The sequence below is a fragment of the Orbicella franksi genome, chromosome 13 (assembly GCF_964199315.1).
Source record: "Orbicella franksi chromosome 13, jaOrbFran1.1, whole genome shotgun sequence".
In the NCBI taxonomy this organism is placed as follows: Eukaryota; Metazoa; Cnidaria; class Anthozoa; order Scleractinia; family Merulinidae; genus Orbicella; species Orbicella franksi.
In genome coordinates this window covers 7517401-7536654 of record NC_138157.1, presented here as the reverse complement: position 1 = coordinate 7536654, position 19254 = coordinate 7517401, and the positions used below count along the sequence as shown (strand labels likewise).

At 39.5% G+C, this 19254-nt stretch overlaps 1 protein-coding gene across 3 annotated transcripts in view; it reads right to left on the bottom strand.

Moving 5' to 3' along the window:
- Positions 1-4146: 4146 nt before the first annotated feature.
- LOC145465388 (uncharacterized) overlaps positions 4147-19254 on the bottom strand; it is a 31325-nt gene continuing 16217 nt past the window's right edge. For 2 of the 3 annotated variants that reach the window (XM_081449166.1, XM_081449165.1), the window contains 8 exons: positions 18863-19180; positions 15907-16242; positions 12102-12422; positions 9875-10189; positions 9024-9338; positions 7990-8313; positions 7447-7767; positions 4147-6598 (listed from right to left, as the gene is read on the bottom strand). In XM_081449166.1, the coding sequence (XP_081305292.1) occupies positions 6219-6598; positions 7447-7767; positions 7990-8313; positions 9024-9338; positions 9875-10189; positions 12102-12422; positions 15907-16242; positions 18863-19180 (2630 nt within the window). In that variant the 3' untranslated portion in view covers positions 4147-6218. The remainder of the gene's footprint in view (positions 6599-7446; positions 7768-7989; positions 8314-9023; positions 9339-9874; positions 10190-12101; positions 12423-15906; positions 16243-18862; positions 19181-19254) is intronic. The other variant, XM_081449167.1, reaches the window with a different exon arrangement.

Genomic DNA, 19254 nt, shown 5'->3' with positions numbered 1-19254 from the left:
AGCCCACCTCTCATGAATCTCTAACATTTACCTTCACAGGTTGCATTTCATTAAATCGTTTCTAGAGTCATTACTCATTATATTCAGTGGTTATCAACTCACGTAGAACCAAGCTAAGTGGTATGAAGATATCTTGGAACAAGCAAATTGACTATCGCTATTCAAATTATCCGTTAACTTGTAGCCTAGGAACAGGCTCCCTGTTGGGTTGATGGGTTAGTGCGAGCTAGCCCTAGTCTAGGGCGAGCGGAGAGATCGAGACCCGAGAGCGGAATGGTGACGAGGGGGAGCGCAATTCCCGGAATTACCGATTTATGCGCGCGCTCGCTTACGTTGCTAAGGAGGTAAAATTTCACTTCCGGTTACTTAGGTCGGCCTGAGCGCGGAAAATAAAAACAACTCAATAACTTCCAAATACGCTTACATTTTAGATGTTTTTCTTTGTGTTTCACAAAATGCAAAGCAAAAAAAGTACAAGGAAAGACAAAATAAGAGAAGGACAGAAAAACAAGAGCAATAGAAAGAGAAAAACTAACTCCTTGTGGCTTTGTTTGAACTTACCGAAGTACGTTGGTAGTGTAAATTGCGCACGCGCTGATAGGGTAACTTCCAATATATCGGGCGCACTTCCGGTTTCTTTAATTGCTAAAGGAAGCGCCGATTTTCATTAAATCCAGCCTTTTTCGACGAAATTCGATTAAAGCCAACGTTGGAAACATAGCTATACATTCGGTTTTCGAAATCATGCTTTTTCCAGAAAATTACGAATTTTTAAATATTTTGAAATTCTCTCAAAATATGACTTTTTAGAAATGAAACAAAATCTATGCATAGCGTACTGAGGATTTAAATTAAAATATTAAATCAATGAAAAAAAATCGCGATAGTAATTTACCTGGGAGCCTTTGCATTTTTTCAGAGTTAGTCACATGACCATTGGCGTGGCCTGATGACGTCATCACTAGTGTTACTGATCATGAAAAAGTTAAAACACATTAAATAACTCTGAACTAACTAAAAATTATGGGGTTATATGAGAATAAATTTTCCTTAGCAACAGTTCGAAAAGATCAGTTAAGAGGCCCTTTTTTCGTTCCCCCCCCCCCCTCATATGTTTTTTTCCGCCCTCGCTGGGAGCCTGTTCGCAGGCTGGTTCACTTGCTGTGCGTTCAGCCGTTCGAATGGATACCGTGAGGAACGTTTTCGCGTGAGAGGTCACAATTGTTTGCCGATGTATTTTTGTGGTTGAATCGGCAAAGTTCTTCTTTTAGCGACGCTTTTGAGGTCGAGAAAGTAATATTGGCGATGTACTTACTTCTTTTTACGTCACGCGTAATTGGTGAAAAAAATTATCCGTGCTGCTTGATTTAATAGGAAAATTCAGCGTGATGCGTGATTGGTACCCCACCTTTGCCACCCTCATGGCGGCCTGCAATGACGTGCATATTGCCGCTTATGAAGAAGCTGATGGCACGATAAAAAGCAATATTTTTACTTGAGAGTTGAAAGTGATTCGCATATGGTCTGGCTTTGCATCTCTACGCAGTGCAATAGCTCTTATTGCAGTTGAGCCTGCGGTCATATGTTTCTTCGTTTAAAGAGGGATACAAACGAGGCGAACGGGTCAATACAAAGCAAAATTGACCCTTTCGCCTCGTTTGCACGTCCAACCGCTGTAATAACAACTATTGACTTAGCCGAAACAACCCGCACCACATTGTCATCCAATCAGAAAAGAAATCAAACCCAATCATGACTCTACCGAGTTGCCTACCTGGCTAGCTCAAAAGACCACCACAAACAGCATAATATCAAGCCAAGGTTTGATAATTATTCGATCTAAAAGAAATACATTTATAATTCGCAGTCAGAACAAACACAAATAAATCTTTATCTCGAAGCTAAATTCAGAAAACTTGAATTTCAACTTACTTCTGTGGTGGGTAGTTACAACAGTCGCACTTTACAGGTTAGCACTGAGTCTTTAACAGATTCTCCAGGTGAGCGGGTTTAACAAACAGATTCTCCAGATAAGCGGGTTTAACAGACAGACTAAAATAACTTCTTTCTCACTTCGATTCTACTGAAAAACTGGTTTGAAACACAATAACCTAACGCCTTTAAATCAATGTATATAATTTATGTCAATCACGATTCTTGTCAACAAATAAATCTGTCAATTAAGAGGCAACGCCTACTTGATCAACGGAACATTATTGGTCCACTCGATTGTCTGTGTCAGTCCTTTTTGATTGGACAGAATAATTACTTTAGTGTTTGGTTTTACTGCATTCAGTTAAAAACTGCTGTTATATGTCTCGGTGTTTTAAGAATATTTCCTTCGTAACATATGTCATCAGGAGCCATAATCGGGGACGGAGACCGTAAGCGCGCGCTGTTCCAAGTATTGGGGTTGTCCCCATGATATGGGACAATAATTCTATTTTTAGAACAAATTGCGCCATCACCTGCGGCACATGCGCGTGCATGCTGCGAGGATTTTTGCGGATGTCGCGCGGGGGAAATGGCGTCCGAAATTCCCGAAATGTTTCATGTTTTTGACCCACAACTGAACGCGTTTACGTCTGTTGGAATTTTGCTTAAGTATTTTCGTCGTAAGCTGCTCCAGTTTGAGTGAAGTAAGACAGTGTCGAATTTAGGTATGTTCCGCTTTAAGCTTATATATATCGCTGACCAAGTTGTGTTCCGACGGATGCTTCTTTTACATGAGCTGTACATTACTCCACTTTAAATTTCACATATGTTGAAGATTAACAGCTTTTCCATTACACATCAAAAAACTATCTGGATATATTTAGATATAGCAGAGCTTCAGGACTTCATAGTTTCATAGCTCCTCTTGCCACACGCTTGCGAGGAATTTGTCAGTCTATCGCGACCGAAAAGTAAAACACCATAATTGCTAGTTTGAGTTTCGCTTGAATTGTAAGCAAGGCTTGATGTTTCATCGAGGCTTAATAACTTTACGTCCGTAGATACTGCTCAGTTTTATTCGTGTACAAATCCAGTAAATTCTCTGTTGTCGATGAATGAGAGCGCCCGCCGATGCGTGTTTTGTACAGTCAGTAAACATGACAAATTGTACTTCCGCCGCACTTTCGTGTGAAAGCGTACATCGAACTCAAACAATAGCTCTATAGTTTTTAAATATGTTTAAGATTGATAAATGTTTGAGAACATATTAAAAGCTAAGCTGAAAATATGTGAATAAAGCAGAAACAATCAGCAAAGTTACGATGACGCTTTCTTTAATCAACTTGGAATAACGATTTCGATTTTGTTGATCGAGTTATCAAAACTCCTTGTCTATTTTCATTTTCGCAATGTAAAACTTCACTATGCTTATGTTGAAGAAACACACATGATGTTAGTAGCCTTTTTTGCATTCGTGAAATTTGTTGCAGCATCTCAGCACAAAAGATAACGAAAGAAATCTTTGTCAAGATTTGTTGACAATTGAAAACACCGACTCGGACTTGAAAGTGCACGAGCTGCACTATGCAAATGAGCTAATTGTACGCGTCAGACTTTCCTTTCAAAAACCTTTGCAAACTCACCAAACAAGCAGAGACAATAAGAAACCATCAAAACAGGTTTTGGTTATGATTAAACATTGTCTGAGAAACTCACAATTTAACTCGATACCAGAGTAGAGAGTTTTCTTGCTATATTCTTAAGCATACGCGTAAGCTTACAACTAGCGTGAGCAGATCTTATTATTCATTCCCAGCGCGAGATTGAAGTCTTGTTTTCGACCCTGAAAAACCCACCTTTTCCGTTAGCTCAGAGCATAAAACTACATATAAGCGCCCTGGTTCGTATTCCCTGCCTTATTCCCTGCCATCGCTGTGAAAAATACGCAAGACAATCTCTCAACTCTCACCATTTGATCACGCAACGTGACAACATCCACGCGAGAGCCCCTGACATGTGCGTGAATCCGCGCGGAAATATGACGTCAGGATGGCGCAATTTGTTCTAAAAATAGAAAAATTGTCCCATATCATAGGTGCCCGCGAATCCCGAGACTTACGGTCTCCGTCCCCGATTATGGCTCCTGATGTCATCTATCTTCAAGTCTATAAAACCAAAACTTAAAACTAAAACTCAAACACAGAAAGGCTAACGGACAAAATTAATCAGAAATATTTTGAGAAAAGTGTTCGCGTTCACCAACCTTAATGTTTCCACAGACACCGTATGTGGCAAGTATTTTTTAGTTAATTAATTCGGGTGATGTTTCCGAACTCTTACGTCCTGCTCGGATACAGTGCTAATGCTTAGAATGGACAGGTAAAGATGGGCAAGAGAGACCGCTGACACAAAGCAATCCCTCTCAAGTTATTGTTTAACAGGATACCCAGTTCTTCCGCGAAGAATTTTACCACGCACGTTGCGTGTATGGTTTCATGGACTTAAATCTCTATTTACAGTCGGTCAGTGTCAAACGAAGATCCACCGCGGACTGCAGACTGCAAACTGTAAACCGGGCGTAAAATGCAGACTGCAGATCAGGAGGTAAAATGCAGACCTGCAGACATTTTTAACTGAATCGTGCTGCCGTTTCTATCATTGAGAGCTAACCAAAACCAGGCAAAGCGGAGCGTTATTCAGGCTAACCAGAGCGATATTCAATCTAACCAGAGTACAGACTTTCTCCACGATTAGCCTGAATAACCTTGTTTACGGTTAGCACTTGCAAATGGAAATAGAACGATGAATAGACTTATACATGTAAAGTCTTTAGTCTGCAGTCTGCATTTTACCCCGACTCTGCATTTTACCCCCAGTTTGTGGTCTGCAGTCCGCACTGCGCTTTTTTCACTGACCGTATTTACAGTACTCTGGTGTTATGATGAGGCTTGGAGAGGATTTAAATCCGCCATCAGACCCTGTTTCGGAAATAGCCATTACTTTTGACACGGAGCTTACTCACATGGACAGCCTATGCGGTTTTACACATATAGTAACGTGTGGGCAAATTAAGCAATGTTGAGAGACTCAATTCAGGACTCGACAAGTTTATATTGCTCCGTATCACATCAAGTTTGACCGTTTTATTTGCTTACGAATTCCTTTAATCATAAAATATATGTTGAAGATACCTTCAAGTTCCTACTTTTTTTTAAGCACAAATGATTATTCCGTCATAAGGATTAGTAGCTACCAGCTGTAAGCTACTTTGAACAATGGATATACACCTGATTGCAACAACGTTGTGATAGAAAAAGTGAATTATTCTCTCGTGCTCTAAGGTATAAAGGCAAGTAGTGGAGTTTTCTTTCTCATGCAACAGTTTCTCTAAGACCGTGATACTGAAAGAACAGCGGCATGTTTTCAAAATGGCCAGATTCAAGATATGGTGTGTAAATCACTACCTGAATAGAAATTGCAATCCGTAGTTTCTTCTCGTGACGTTGAATGTTGTTTCTTCATTGAAACTGAATTCAGTTCTCGCAGAGCAGTACGTTTCTTTAAACAGCACCCTTCACAGGTCTCAGGGAAATATCAGTTTTCTCCGTGAATTTTTTCTTTAACGCGAGGGTCTTACTGAGGTGGTGTCTTCTTAATGTTAAATTTTCCCTAAGGTGAACAGAAATCTTAGAAATTAATTACCGTTCTTTCAAAAAGTGGAAAATTAATTTTCATTCCTCAAAAAAGTTAAACATTTATATTGATTACTGTAAAACATATCTAAGGTCTTAGGACCCTTCCGGGATGGAATTGCAATCAAGTGTAAACACACTGAAATACGTTTCTTTGTATGGACTTCAGTAAAAGGATCCAAATTCTGTCAGCATCCACAGGTTACAAATTCATTCTGTGAAAAAGAAGCAAAGTGTTAAGTTAGTGATGTTAATTTCACGGAACCTACCCATAAGGATCAAAGACGACCGTTGTATTTTCCGAATCTAGATGTAGTAGCCTTTCTTGATCACTTTTTTTTAGATTGGAAATTTCCGGGGGGGGTATACTGAGCTGTCAATCCTAATAAAGTATGAATGTTTCCTATTCCTGGAGTTGCATGAAAAGGACAAAGAATGCGGAAGAAAGGAAAATGTATGGGTTATTGACCAATTGTGAGGACATTTCTGGATATGTATATGTCCTCACCTCAGTCCCGTAGAATAATTTCAGTAGAGACTGAATCACTGTCGAGGGAAGGGGTTGGATCGAGGAGGACCAAGCCCTCTGCTTTAGGATTCAAGGGATCTCCGTTTGATATCACAAAAAATGAATTTACCTTTTCTTTCAGGGAAACGATAAACTTGATTGGCCCAGGGTCCTCCTTTACCATCGCTTTTACAATCTTTTGATTCACCGTATTTGTTGTATGTTTCATGAGCGCTGGCACTGGTAACACAAAAACCGCCATCTTGAATTCCAAACATCTTGTACCCTTTTAGCTTTGCAAATACAGCGCATTTTTGGATTGCTTGTTGTCGTGTTTTGTAATCATAGAATAATAGAGATACACTTGGAAAATAGCGATGAAATCCCTCCACGCTCTCAATAGCTCGTTCACTTGAGTCTTTGAAGCATCCAACAGACTCATACTCCATATATGGTAGCAGGACTGCAAGACAGAAAACAAATCAGCCATTAATTTGCAGTGTGCATTATCTCCGGCATATAAATCATTAAGGGCAATTTAAATAATGATCGTATCTATAACAACAATATTTTTCGATTTGTGACGTAATTGGCTCGAGGTCACGTGGGTGTTCAATTACAGGTATCCTATTACAACTTTTTAACTGGATACCTGAAATTGAATACCTATTCCATTCACGCGTCAATTACATGAACTTTAATTGCTTCCTTCTTAATGTTTCCTACAGTGTTTAAAACCTATGGAAAGCGCTACTGACTTTTTCGCAAGTTCACAAAATTTGTTATAGATACAATTAATCAATGATTGGACCTCGTGTGATAGAATTCAGGGAGTGTGATTACTCCCTGAATTTTACTCCACCCGGCCCAATTACTATTACTAATCAAAACAATTTTACGCCAACTCGTGATATTTATGCTTAACAAATAGTTTCCAGAATTCTTGGTCGATCATCTCCCATCAGCTTTTTAAAATCGACTTTATGTTTCAATTTATTGGTTTGACCGCACGTGGTTAAATGTTATTCTTCACCGTTCAACATCGCAACTTGATAAACAGTGATGAATTATTCTGTCTTAATATATTCCATCTTAATAAATTTAATTTTTCTATTGTCCATGCCAAGATGACATGGAAACGTCATTCCATTGTTTGGGTTGTTTTTACTAAAAAAAAAAAAAAAAAAAATGTAAAATTCAATCTTATAGCAGATTTTTTTCCCCTGATTTAATTCAACAATTGCGTAGCTTTTCACTCGATATGTTCAAATAGTTATTCATGCTTATTCAAAATACAACCATCTATCATACCATCAACGCTGTCATAATCATAATTATACACTCTGTGGATATCTTTCATTGCTGAGCAGCCATTCTCGCCGTGGCCAAACCTGGCAAAATTCTTTGCAGTATCGGCGCCACTGGAGCACTGCCCGTTGGGCATAACAACATACACTTTATGTTCCCGCTTCTTGGCTGCAAGAGCACACTTCCTTACGGCATCTCGTCTTGTAGTGTGGTCGCCATCTAGCACAGGGTCCTGTCCTTCTAGGCTAGGGATGGCACGAGCTTGTGAGTCATGGAAACATCCAAGCCTTCGCAAATCATAATATGAAAATGGCGAAAGAATGTCTGTGAATGACAAAAAAACAAGAGAAGTATTATTAACTGTTGTAAAAAGAAATATCCCTGGGATGTTTTTTGCTTCCCCACGATGATGACAATAAGTCGAAGACTTTCGGTATTATTTATTTCTTATTTAAAACAAACCTCTAAGAAGTAAAGATGATGAATTACAAAAAATCAGCAGGTCAGCTGTCAGTTTACAAGTTTACAATATCCTTGTCACTGTACCTTCCATGGTTCCTGTCAGATTGTAAACCTGATTAGCCCCGGCTCCTCCTTTTCCGTCATTCTTACAATCCTGTGATTTACCGTACTTGCCATACACCTTGTGTGCGTTGGGGCTACCAACACACATGCCGCCATCTTGAATTGCAAACATTTTATATCCCCGTGTCAAGGCTGCCACAGCGCACTTTTGAATAGCCTGATTTCTCTGTGGATAGCTGTCTTTGAGAAGAACGTCTCTTCTTTCCATGGATGGAATAGCTCTTACACCATTGTCTTTGTCTTTGTAACAGCCAAGTGATTCGTACTTAACAGAGGACAGAAAATCTGAAGACAAGGGTATTGACGTCGTATTAGTACAGATTAGCTCGCATATATAAATTCATGCCATAACGAAACTGAAGCAGTGCATTATTAAAACCGAAAGGTTTTTTTCCATTCGACCAAAAATTCCAGCTTGAATTTTTTCTCGGAAATTTCCAGTCGCGAATTGAACAGCGGTTTCAACATTTTCCGAAAAAGAGGACAACCTCGCAAGTTCCAAAGTGTCGAAAATATCTTAAGAGAATCTCTGTTCCATTTGATTTCCACCCTGGAATTTCTGGAATGTTTGGTTGAGCGGTTCGCATTTCAAAAATTAAACAGTTTTCTGATATTCCGGAAACTTTCTAAGCAACTTTTCAAATCATTTTCCAACTGTTTCCAAAGTTGTGGATTTTTTTTGACCGAGTGGAAAGCGTCCGAATTATGTGTGTATGTGTTTTTCGTCTCTTTCTTACATCTAATCAGTCATGTTTTGTATGAACAACTTAAGTATATTGCTGTTTACAATCCTATAGAAACGCGCGGACGATGATTTGTTCCTTTTCAAAGCTGTTTAAGTTAATCCTTAGTTTGGATAGTGGCCAAATTAACAAAAAATTTGGACAGCTCTGTGTACAATATAGTAGACAGGTGATATGACTATATTCCCAGACCAATTTGAAAGTAATCAAATTCAAAGAATTTCCATGTAGCTAGTCCTATGAATAATCTACCTTCTATCCATGTTAAAGCGTGCACTTCAGTGGCCCAAGGTCCTCCTTTTCCATCACTTTTGCAATCGTGGGAGACGCCATATTTGTTAAAGTCTCTCAGCGTGGGACTACCAACACACATACCCCCATTTTGAATACCCACAATTGGATATCCACGACCTTTTCCGACAAGAATGCATTTCCTAAGAGCATCTTTTCTTGTGGTATAGTTGCCGTCAAGAAAGTGATCTTTCCTTTCTAGGATTTCCATGGCTCGCACAGGTAGGTCTTTGTAACATCCCCGACGAATTCCAGATTCAGTGCGATCTGTTAGAGCTGTAATGCGAAATATATTAGAGCAACGAATGCTGGGAGCAGCGAACACGTACTTCTACCCCTCCCTGGATGGGATGCTAGTCCATCACAAGGTAACTAATTTTCGTGCGCTAACGGACCCACAGACTGAAATTTGTCCCCTTAAAGAGTCTCCGATACCAGGATGTGTTGGCTAAAATTGTACGCAATTAGCTAAACGAGAAGCTAAATCAGTTCTTGTCAGTCTCAAGGTTAAATCTTTTGAATTCACAGACGAGTATGTTTTTATCCAAATTCAATAAAATAGCAACTTTTTTCACACTACGCCAAAATATCATTGTCTTACACGAGCTTTAGCACACTGTTCTTCCAATGGTGTGGCTTGGACAGTCTTTTGTAAATCTACATTCAGCTAGGAAATCCACTTCTAACATACCTTTTGTTTAATATAGTAACAGGCATGTCCTTGTACGTTGTTTCCGTACTTGAAAAGGCAAGAACTCTAGAATCGCTGAACACAAAATTATATAGTCGTAGTTGTTCCATACCATACGTACCTTCAATCCCAAAAGTAAGGTAAACATGAGACGCTTTTGATGCACCTTTTCCATCGCTTTTACAATCCTGTGAGATTCCATACTTGTTGAACGCTGGGTCTCTAGTGCTACTAACAAGACATTTTCCGCCATCTTGAATGGCGAAAACGTCTTTTTGTGTCTTCATGGCTGACAGTGCGCACTTCTCAATTGCATCTGTTCTGAGTTTGTAATTACCGTCAAGAACATCTTTTCCTTCCAGAGAAGCCAGCCCGCTGTTCTGAGGTTTGTATTTGTAACATCCAAGTGATTTGTACTCAATCGCAGAATAGAGATCTACAAGGCATGCATTAATAATGTAATTGAGATAAATTGGTTACCAAATACTTGATGGTTCAGCTTTCTGGTGTATATATTTTTTTTATTACTGCCGCTATATTTTACTACTACCTTAAAAATAATGGTCTACTCAGGAGCAATTCCTTCCAAATATGTTTTATTGCAAATAATAAGCTGCTCATACGTAATAGACCACATTTGCACTCTCGGTACTGGACTGGAACTAGCTTGCGATAGAGGCTCATGCGCGGGAATAATTATCATTAAAAAGAGATTAATGTCATTTGCATTTGAAAAGACTCCTCGCATTAGCCTCAGTCGTACGCTAGTTCCAGTCCAATACCGGGAATACGAAGAGGGCCTATAGATCGTTTTCACGTGACGTCATCACTTTCTAAAATCCAAAACGAAAGAGCCACTAAAGTTTTTGTCCTCATCAGGCACAAGAGGCGGTATATTTATATCTGTTTACAATTTTACAGCTCAATAGCGTGCTTCGTTTGGAATCCAGAGCATTTTGAATTTCAGGGTTATGGAGGTGCGTGACACAAGGCTATGATCGAGTTTGTCGAAAAATATATACTTATCCCATGATTTTGAGCCTTTTCAGAAGTTAAAGCATTAGGAAAAGTGCTTATGTAAATGCTTGTTTGATCAGTACTGATAATCAGTCGCCTAGATAGCCAAAGTAAGTTCCAGATGTTTACACTATTTTCCGGCCGCCATATTGGTGTACCGGGCTCTGTAAATATCGGCGAAACATTTCGACGAATATCTGAAGTTTGGGGAAACGCACAGAACTAAAACTTGGAGAAGTGGCTTATTTAGATATCTTCTATAACATCATAATTTCATAGCTTTTTCCACTGGATGGTTTTCGATTTATTTTTTTATCGCGTGACAGTGAAAACGATCTATTGAAAGCACGCTCTTGTATGAGACGCGGCACATTGCTGCCCTGGGCTCTGAAAAGAAACTTGGTGATATAAAGACAAAACAATTATTGAGCACCGTTATCGAATGATATCGTGATTTGTTAGTGTCTCGAAGATCAATTATTTGCCACTGAAAATTCAGCCTGTACAGGTTTATTGAGCCAAAAAGGATTCCTGCCGAGGGGCAAAATTAAAGTTGCTATAGTTGCCAGAGGTGAGAGTACCCCTTGACCTGTTGACGATGAAAACTTTAAAATTACACGGGAAATCTTGGATTCTTAGTTCAGTTCACTCTATTCGAAAAAAATTAGAAATTTCAATCAAGTTACTAAATTTTAAAAACCTTTCTAAGAAATTCAAAACCACGTTAAACTGATTGTTAAATAAAGTGACTCGATCTGACTACAGTTAAACCTGTATTAAGCGGACACCATCTATTAAGTGGACACCAGCTTGAGTCCGAAAATTTCCATCCCACATTTACTGTAAAATAAACCTGCATTCAGCGGACACCTCTTTTAAGCGGAAGCGAACACCAAAATTAATGAGCGGACACTTCAAGGGCTTTTTGCTTCTACAAGCTCAGCTCCGCGATGTCGTTTTATAGCTAAGTAGGTTATTCCAGATGGATGCATTGACTGAATGGACATTTTGCTATGAGCAGTATTACACTGAATTACACCGTGTTACCAAAGGATTAATAACTAACTATTATTGCACAGTTTATTTGAATCTTTTTAGAGCGGACACCCTGTATTAAGGGGACACTAGTGGATGCCCCAAAGGTGTCCGCTCAATATAGGTTTCAATTAACTTCATTATATAATCTTAGAGCTTTCTTTGTTCTTTTTTTTCTTTTTTTGCTTAGTTTATCTTTAAAGAAAATTGACCCTGTTTTATGTGCCCTGCTCCTCTTCATTGTTCAATAGCTTTCATCTATTTTTATAAATAAAAAATAAACAAAGTGGTCATACCCTTGATTCCTCCAATAACGTAAACATAATTTGCTTCTTTCCCTCCTCTTCCATCGCTTTTGCACCGACTTGACGAGCCATATGCCTGAAAGGTCATGTGCGCAGTGGAACTACTTAAGCACATGCCACCATCTTGAAGAGCAAACACTTTGTTCCCGCGTTGCTTAGCTACAAATGCACACTTTTCTATTGCATCGGTTCTCCCTTTGTAGTTCGCTCCATCCAGACGCGGGTCTTGTCCCTCTAGCCTAGGGATAGCCGGATAATCCTCTAAGTCACGGTAACATCCGATTGATGTGATGTTAACGGCGTCAAAAGAATCTGAAACAATAAAGACGTGTTAGAAACTTTCAGGGGCGTAGCGCGCAATTTTCATGGATTGCGCAACGAAATGAAAGTCAATCGAGCGCCGAAGGCGCGAGTCGCCTAGTGGTTTGGGGGATGCAATGAATGCTGAAGGATGTACTGCCTGAATGCTGAATCCTGATCGTTCAATTCAAATTTCATGCACGCACCTGGCGAATACAAGATTTCCCTCCCCTTAAAAAATATATGTATGTATATCTTTTAGAGGCTCGGAAAATATATGCTAATTCCCCCGTTACGCAGGGAACAGTATCGTCAATCAAAACATGAATAAATAAACATTGAATATTGGGATCATGGGACCATGGGACCTCCAGTTGACCGTGGGATCTCCAGTCAGTGCGGTCATCGCAGTGCTTGTAATGCAAGAAGTTGAGGAGAAAGCATTAGAAACTTCGCCCATCAAACCAAAATGGTGGCGCCACTACGTCGACGATTCCAACGCGTGCATCAAGAGAGACGATTAATAACAACATTCAGTTTACAGCGGAGATGCCTACAACAACCCTGGGCAAGAAGAGCATAGCCTTCTTGGACACCAACAACGCTGTGAATGAAGACGGAAGATCGAGGTGGGTGTATACCGCAAGGCCACACATACGAGCAAGCATTTAGATTTCCATTCACACAGCCCAGTGAAAAGCAAAAGAGCTGTTAATAAGACCTGATTGGACCGTGCTAAATGCTTCCATCAACAACTGCGCAAAGACAGAGCGAGGAGCGACGTGTTATCAACGACCTAAAAGCTAATGGCTAACCTGGAAACTTCATTAAATCGGTCGATCGACCAAAAAACACACAACCAAAGCTTCGGGAGAACCAAAAAGCATAGGCGTCAATTCCATATGTTAAAGGGGTGTCGGAGCGAATTAGATGGATTTTCAACCGCGAAAACATCAAAGAGCTTTCAAACCACTTAAAACATTGGGTAATGTTTTCAAGAAACCTAAGGACCGACCGACAAAAGAACAGTTGAAAGGAATTGTGTACAAAGTGAGTTGCAGAGCATGTCCATTTACATATATTGGAGAGAGTAAAAGAAGTTGGAAGTCTCAGAGAGCTGAACACGTGCCTGGAACGAATGGGAATGTCGGCTCCGCGGTAAAACAGCATGCCGAAACCACTGACCACAACATACACCCTAATTATGCGAGCATTTTGGAAACAGGCGTGAGAAACAAGGACAAAAGGCTTTTTCTAGAGTCATTACATTCATTCCTGGACAAGAACTCTGTTAATGAAAGAGCACCCTTCCAAGGGTTAATGCATCACTGGCTTCCTCCCCAAGGGGCAACGAACAATAACGTCTAAGCTACATATTTGCATTCCGTGACTCTTGCAGAGTACATTTCTCTGAAGAAGACCGCAGAAGGCGGTCGAAAATTCAGGTATCCCCTATTCCCTCCAATAGACAACAAATCAAACCATAGTTAGTAACTTGTCACTTGTTAAATAGGGGAACTGACTGCTGCACTGGATAAGCAAGAACCGACTGATGCACGGGATAACGGACTGCAGCATTCTGCGAGCAACAGACCCCATTTGTATTTATTAAACCAAAAGATACATATATGAAATCAGACTAACAGAAGTCCAGATAACAATATAGTGCCTGCTGTCCGTAAGGAAAAACCCCCTTTTTAGAGGAAACCTGAACCCTCCCGAATGCAGAGCCATGCACTTAACAAATACCTGAGGGTGAGGGGTGACAAATCCAACAACTGTAAGAAAACAAAATAAATCAAAACGAAAACGATAAAAAATCTCGAAACGAAAGCAAGTTGGCAGCGACGTCAGCACAGAATGGCTCAACTCAGCAAAATCACGTCCTTATAGTACTTGCGTCACCATAGAAACTGTCAAAAACCGACGAACCGTGAAAACAACGATTTGCTGCTATTCTTCGAACCGCAGCAAGTAACAATTTTAACGCTTTTTTAGATCTGTTTCAAACTCCTTTTTTAGAGCGTTAATCATGGGCACAGAACGCTCCAACAGTTTTATTTAATATTGAATAACTTGTGTCGTTTACATGACAACCTTTACGATAACTGATAATAGGTTTAAAAGGGGAGCTTACAGACTGTCAAACCAGCTGATGTAAACCATTTAAAAAAAAACCATTAACGCCGATTATGTCTTAAAAATAGATATACATGTTATTTGCCTGCGGCCATGGGCAGCATTTTCATGACCTCAGTCACAGTTTTTCACTATACAGACCCACCCCAAGCGGGCAAATAACATTCTTTTCTCGCAGTAAATTGGCTTACAAGTGGTTTGTTTACGCAACTTTGTCACTGAATTGGTTTACGTGCCGTCTACAAACTGTCGTAAATTTTAACGAGCAAACGAGGGAGTAACTCATGATCACATACTAGACAAAGAAAGATGTCTTCAAGAAGAGATTTATTTCGAAATATCTTATGTTAGTTCAGGTGGCGGATCCAGACCGTGAGACAAGGGGTGTGTGTGTGTGGTGGGGGGGGGGGGGGGGCTTTTTTTGCTTGCCCTGCCGGCTTTTCTTCTTTCTGCGATTGTTTTTTTCGCCCAAAATAAGGGGGGATCCCGAGGCCCCTCCCCTATATCCGCCACTGAGTTGCATCTAGTTCACCAGTTAAGTCCTCCAAAATTGTTTTTCCGGTGTGAAATTTCTTGCAAAGTTCGAAATAGTACTACGAATACAATTTCTTTCAGTCGTTGCGAATCACTCGAGATCAGACTTTTTGAACGTAAATTGAGTAGCAGAAAGCGAGGAAATTCGTTAAGTGTATTCCACAGATACAGTCACGATCAGAATGGTAAACTGGACTGCAATCGACTTTTTGTTTGCTTAAAATTGTACGGCGAAAGAAACACAGGATAACGCGCCATTACAACCAACCAAAGTTTTTGAGACAACTTCAAAACACTCCATTGAATTTATTTACAATGACTTTTTTTAATCAGTTTTTTGACAACTGTAAATCCCGTCATTCACCTACCTTTCGAAAGAAGCTGAGATGAAAATCACGTGTGTTTGCCCATTTTTAAGAGTATCACAGAAATCATTAAAAATTTTAAGAGTTTATATGGTTTTGGGGGACGCTGTCTCAACATTAGAGACGTTTGCACAACCTCGTTCCCAGGGTCTCTCAAGCAGGGGGCGGTAAGATGACAGACTCTGGGAACGAGGTTGACGTTTGTATGGATTTTGAACCACTTTTCAAGGTCTATAACTTGGTCTCTGTTCACCCTAAAAGCATCAAACTTGGTCAAATGACTAATCTCCACGTGCTCTTTCATGTGGTTGTGTCAGTTTATCGATTGGTTAAAATTTGAAACTCGCCCCAGTTCTCTGCGCAATTTCAGAATGGCCTATAATTTAAGTGAGAAGGGTCGAGCCCTCTGCTTCAGTAGTTGTAAGATCCGCTCTTGTTATCACAAAACATGAATTTACCTTTTCTTCCCGGGAAACGATAAACTTGATTGGCCAAAAGTCCTCCTTTGCCATCGCTTTTACATTCTTGTGATTCACCGTATTTGTTGTATGTTTTATGAGCCGTGGAACTTGTAACACACATACCGCCATCTTGAATCCCAAACATCTTATACCCTTGTAGCATTGCAAATACAGCACAGTTTTGGATTGCTTGTTGTCTTGTTTTGTAATCATTGCTTAGTAGGGATGGACTTGGAAAATTGTGATGATTTTTTCCATCCACGCTCTCAATAGCTCGTTCATTTGAGTCTTTGAAGCATCCAACAGACTCGTACTCCATATATGGTAGCAGGACTGCAAGATAGAAAACAAATCAGCCATTAAAGCATCCAACAGACTCGCACTCCATATATGGTAGCAGGACTGCAAAACAGAAAACAAATCAGCCATTATTTTTCAGTGTGTATTATCTCCGGTCGACATAACAATAATTATGTACAATTTTACTACTAAAAAAGATGCGACTTAGACTCTGACTAATTTACTACCAGCCGACTACCAGCTAGCTTCATTGAAATATGTGTTTCATTATTAACTGAATGGAACGAGAAGCTCAAAGCAAGTCCCTGAAACGTATCATTTTCGGGTAAAAATAGATATTAGGAAACACCATTTAGACGAAATATGCCTCTAAATGGGATACAAGTTTGAATTTATGGCTTGCTTGATTTTATACAACTGACAACTTTTGAATGACTAAGGAACCTCTTAGGAAATGAAGATGACCAGAAGTGGTTAAAATATACGCGGAAGACAGATAGATTTGATAATGTGCACTCGGGTTATTTTCAGTTAGTTTGCATCAAGCGTTTGATACCACTAAACGGAGGTAAGAACATATTTGGAATTTCGTAGCACAAATTTTGCTGCTCAAAGTGCAAAATTGTTGGTCCCCCATCTTCAATCAGCTTATTAAAATCGATTTTTTTTTTTCAATCTAATGTTTTGAGCACACGTCATGAAAGTCCTCACTGCTGAACATGGACTTAATAATGATGAATTATTTAATTAATACACGGGTTTCCAACTTTATTGTCCATGTAGAAAGTCATTTCAAAATTATACACTTTATTGTTAGCCCCTATTGCTGAGCACTCAGTCTCGCCGTGGCCAAACTTGGCAAAATTCTTTGCAGTATCAGCGTCACTGGAGCACTGCCCGTCGGACATAACAACATACACTTTATGTTCGCGCTTCTTGGCTACAATAACACTGCTAAGAAACCAAGGACTAAATTTTTTGAGGTGGATAGAATCATCGAAAAGAGGGAAACCGCGTATCTGGGTGTAGAATATTATCATAATGTGACTATTTGCATTGATGATTTCGATTTCACCGAATTTAGCTTCTCCTATGCGGCTGTGAAAATGTTACTTTCAAACTAGTTTTTAACTGTTCTCGCCACGTTAAGTTGTCTGACATGGCAATGAAGGTGGAATAAATTTTCGCTCAAAAATTTCAAAATATCCCGCTAAAAATGATAATGACTGCTGGTCGAAATGCCCGGTTTTGGGCTCATTCAGTGGCAGTAAGCAATAATGAAGCTTAAAAGAAGGACAATTTCGTGAAGTATAAATACCACTGGTCGTAAGCATGGAATGGCGGTGAAACCACAGACAAATATCTTTTCAACCATGGGTTTTGAAGGATAATAAGATCCCAAACGGCAGAGATATCGCATTTGGAAGACAGTTGATTTATGGACTTTAGCGAGGACCACGGTGAGATCAAATTAATTTTTGCTTAGCTTTCAAATGCATGGAACAATTAATCATCGAAATAAACACAGAGAACTGTAAAACGTAAGTAGGTTATTTCAACCTATGTTTTTTCAGGCTTGCCCTCGCATTTTTCGACCGCATTCAACTTGCCGAAAGTTGCTGTTTATAACCTTGTTTGGCGTTTTGAGTTTTGAGTCACAAAAATTTAAAATGTTTATGCCTTGCACATTTTCACGCCGCAACTGTTCGTAAAAACGGTTCACAAGTAATCATAAAATTTATAGAAGTTACTTTGATTTTTGTACGATATGTTTTAAAAATAATGTATATAAACAAGTCTACTCTATGCAACCCATAATTTTTAACTGTGCTTATTTCACAAGAGACATTTCGTGAAATAATTCAATCGTCCCACGTTTTCTTGATAACTTTTGCGTGCTTTTCTACGCCGGTTCGATGATCCTTACGACATAATACGCGCGGGCTCATGTAGATGGCGCTAATTTCTAGCGATGCCACCGACAAATCAGCCTGTACAGGTTTGTGACGAGTTGGTAATGAGTGACGTGCCACCAAGGGGCAAAAAATTAGTTGCTACAGTTACCAGAGGTGAGAGTACCCCCTGACCTGTTAACGATAAAAACTTGAAAATTACTCGGAAAATCTATTCATTGTGGCTCATTTTTGTCTTTTCGAAAAACAATTATATTGAAAATTTTGACAAAATAACTAAATTTTAAAAATTGTTTTAAACATTCTGTCTATGGGGTTCAGGACCACGTTAAAAGGAGGTTCTGACTACCCCATTATAATATCTTAAAATTAAACTTGTTTAGCTTTCTTACGCTTTGTCAATTAGACAAAAAGTTCATATAACATTTAACACGCTGCAGTTGATGACAAGGGATAAGTTTTTATCGAACATTCTTTATAAGTTTGTCTGTTGCATGATCGAACAGATACTATGCCAAAAATAAGATAAAATCAGTTATTTAGAAACCTATATTTACGTCATTCTCTTATAAAAAACAGAAAGGCTATTTAGCTCGCTGTTACTAAAGACAGCTCCGCGGCCTCTTGATATCGTACTGTCTTGAAAGAAAATTGTCGCTGTTCTATGTGGCCCTCCTCCCCTACATTGTTTAATGGGTTTCATTTATTTTTATAAATAAAAAATAACAAATTGGTCATACCCTTGATTCCTCCAATAACATAAACCTGATTAGCTTCTTTCCCTCCCCTTCCATCGCTTTTGCACTGACTTGACCTGCCATATGTCTGAAAGGTCTTATGCATGGTGGAACTACTTAAGCACATGCCGCCATCTTGAAGAGCAAACACTTTGTACCCGCGTTGCTCAGCTACAGATGCACACTTTTCTATTGCATCTTTTCTCCGTTTGTAGTTCGCTTTATCCAGATGCGGGTCTTGTCCATATAGGCTAGGGATCGCCCGTGATGACCAGGCGTGGAAACATCCAATTGATGTGAAGTTAACGGAGTCAGAAGAATCTGAAACAATAAGGATGTATTAGGAACTGTCGGGGCCGTAGGGTGCATTTTTCATGGAGTACCGAGGCATCGAA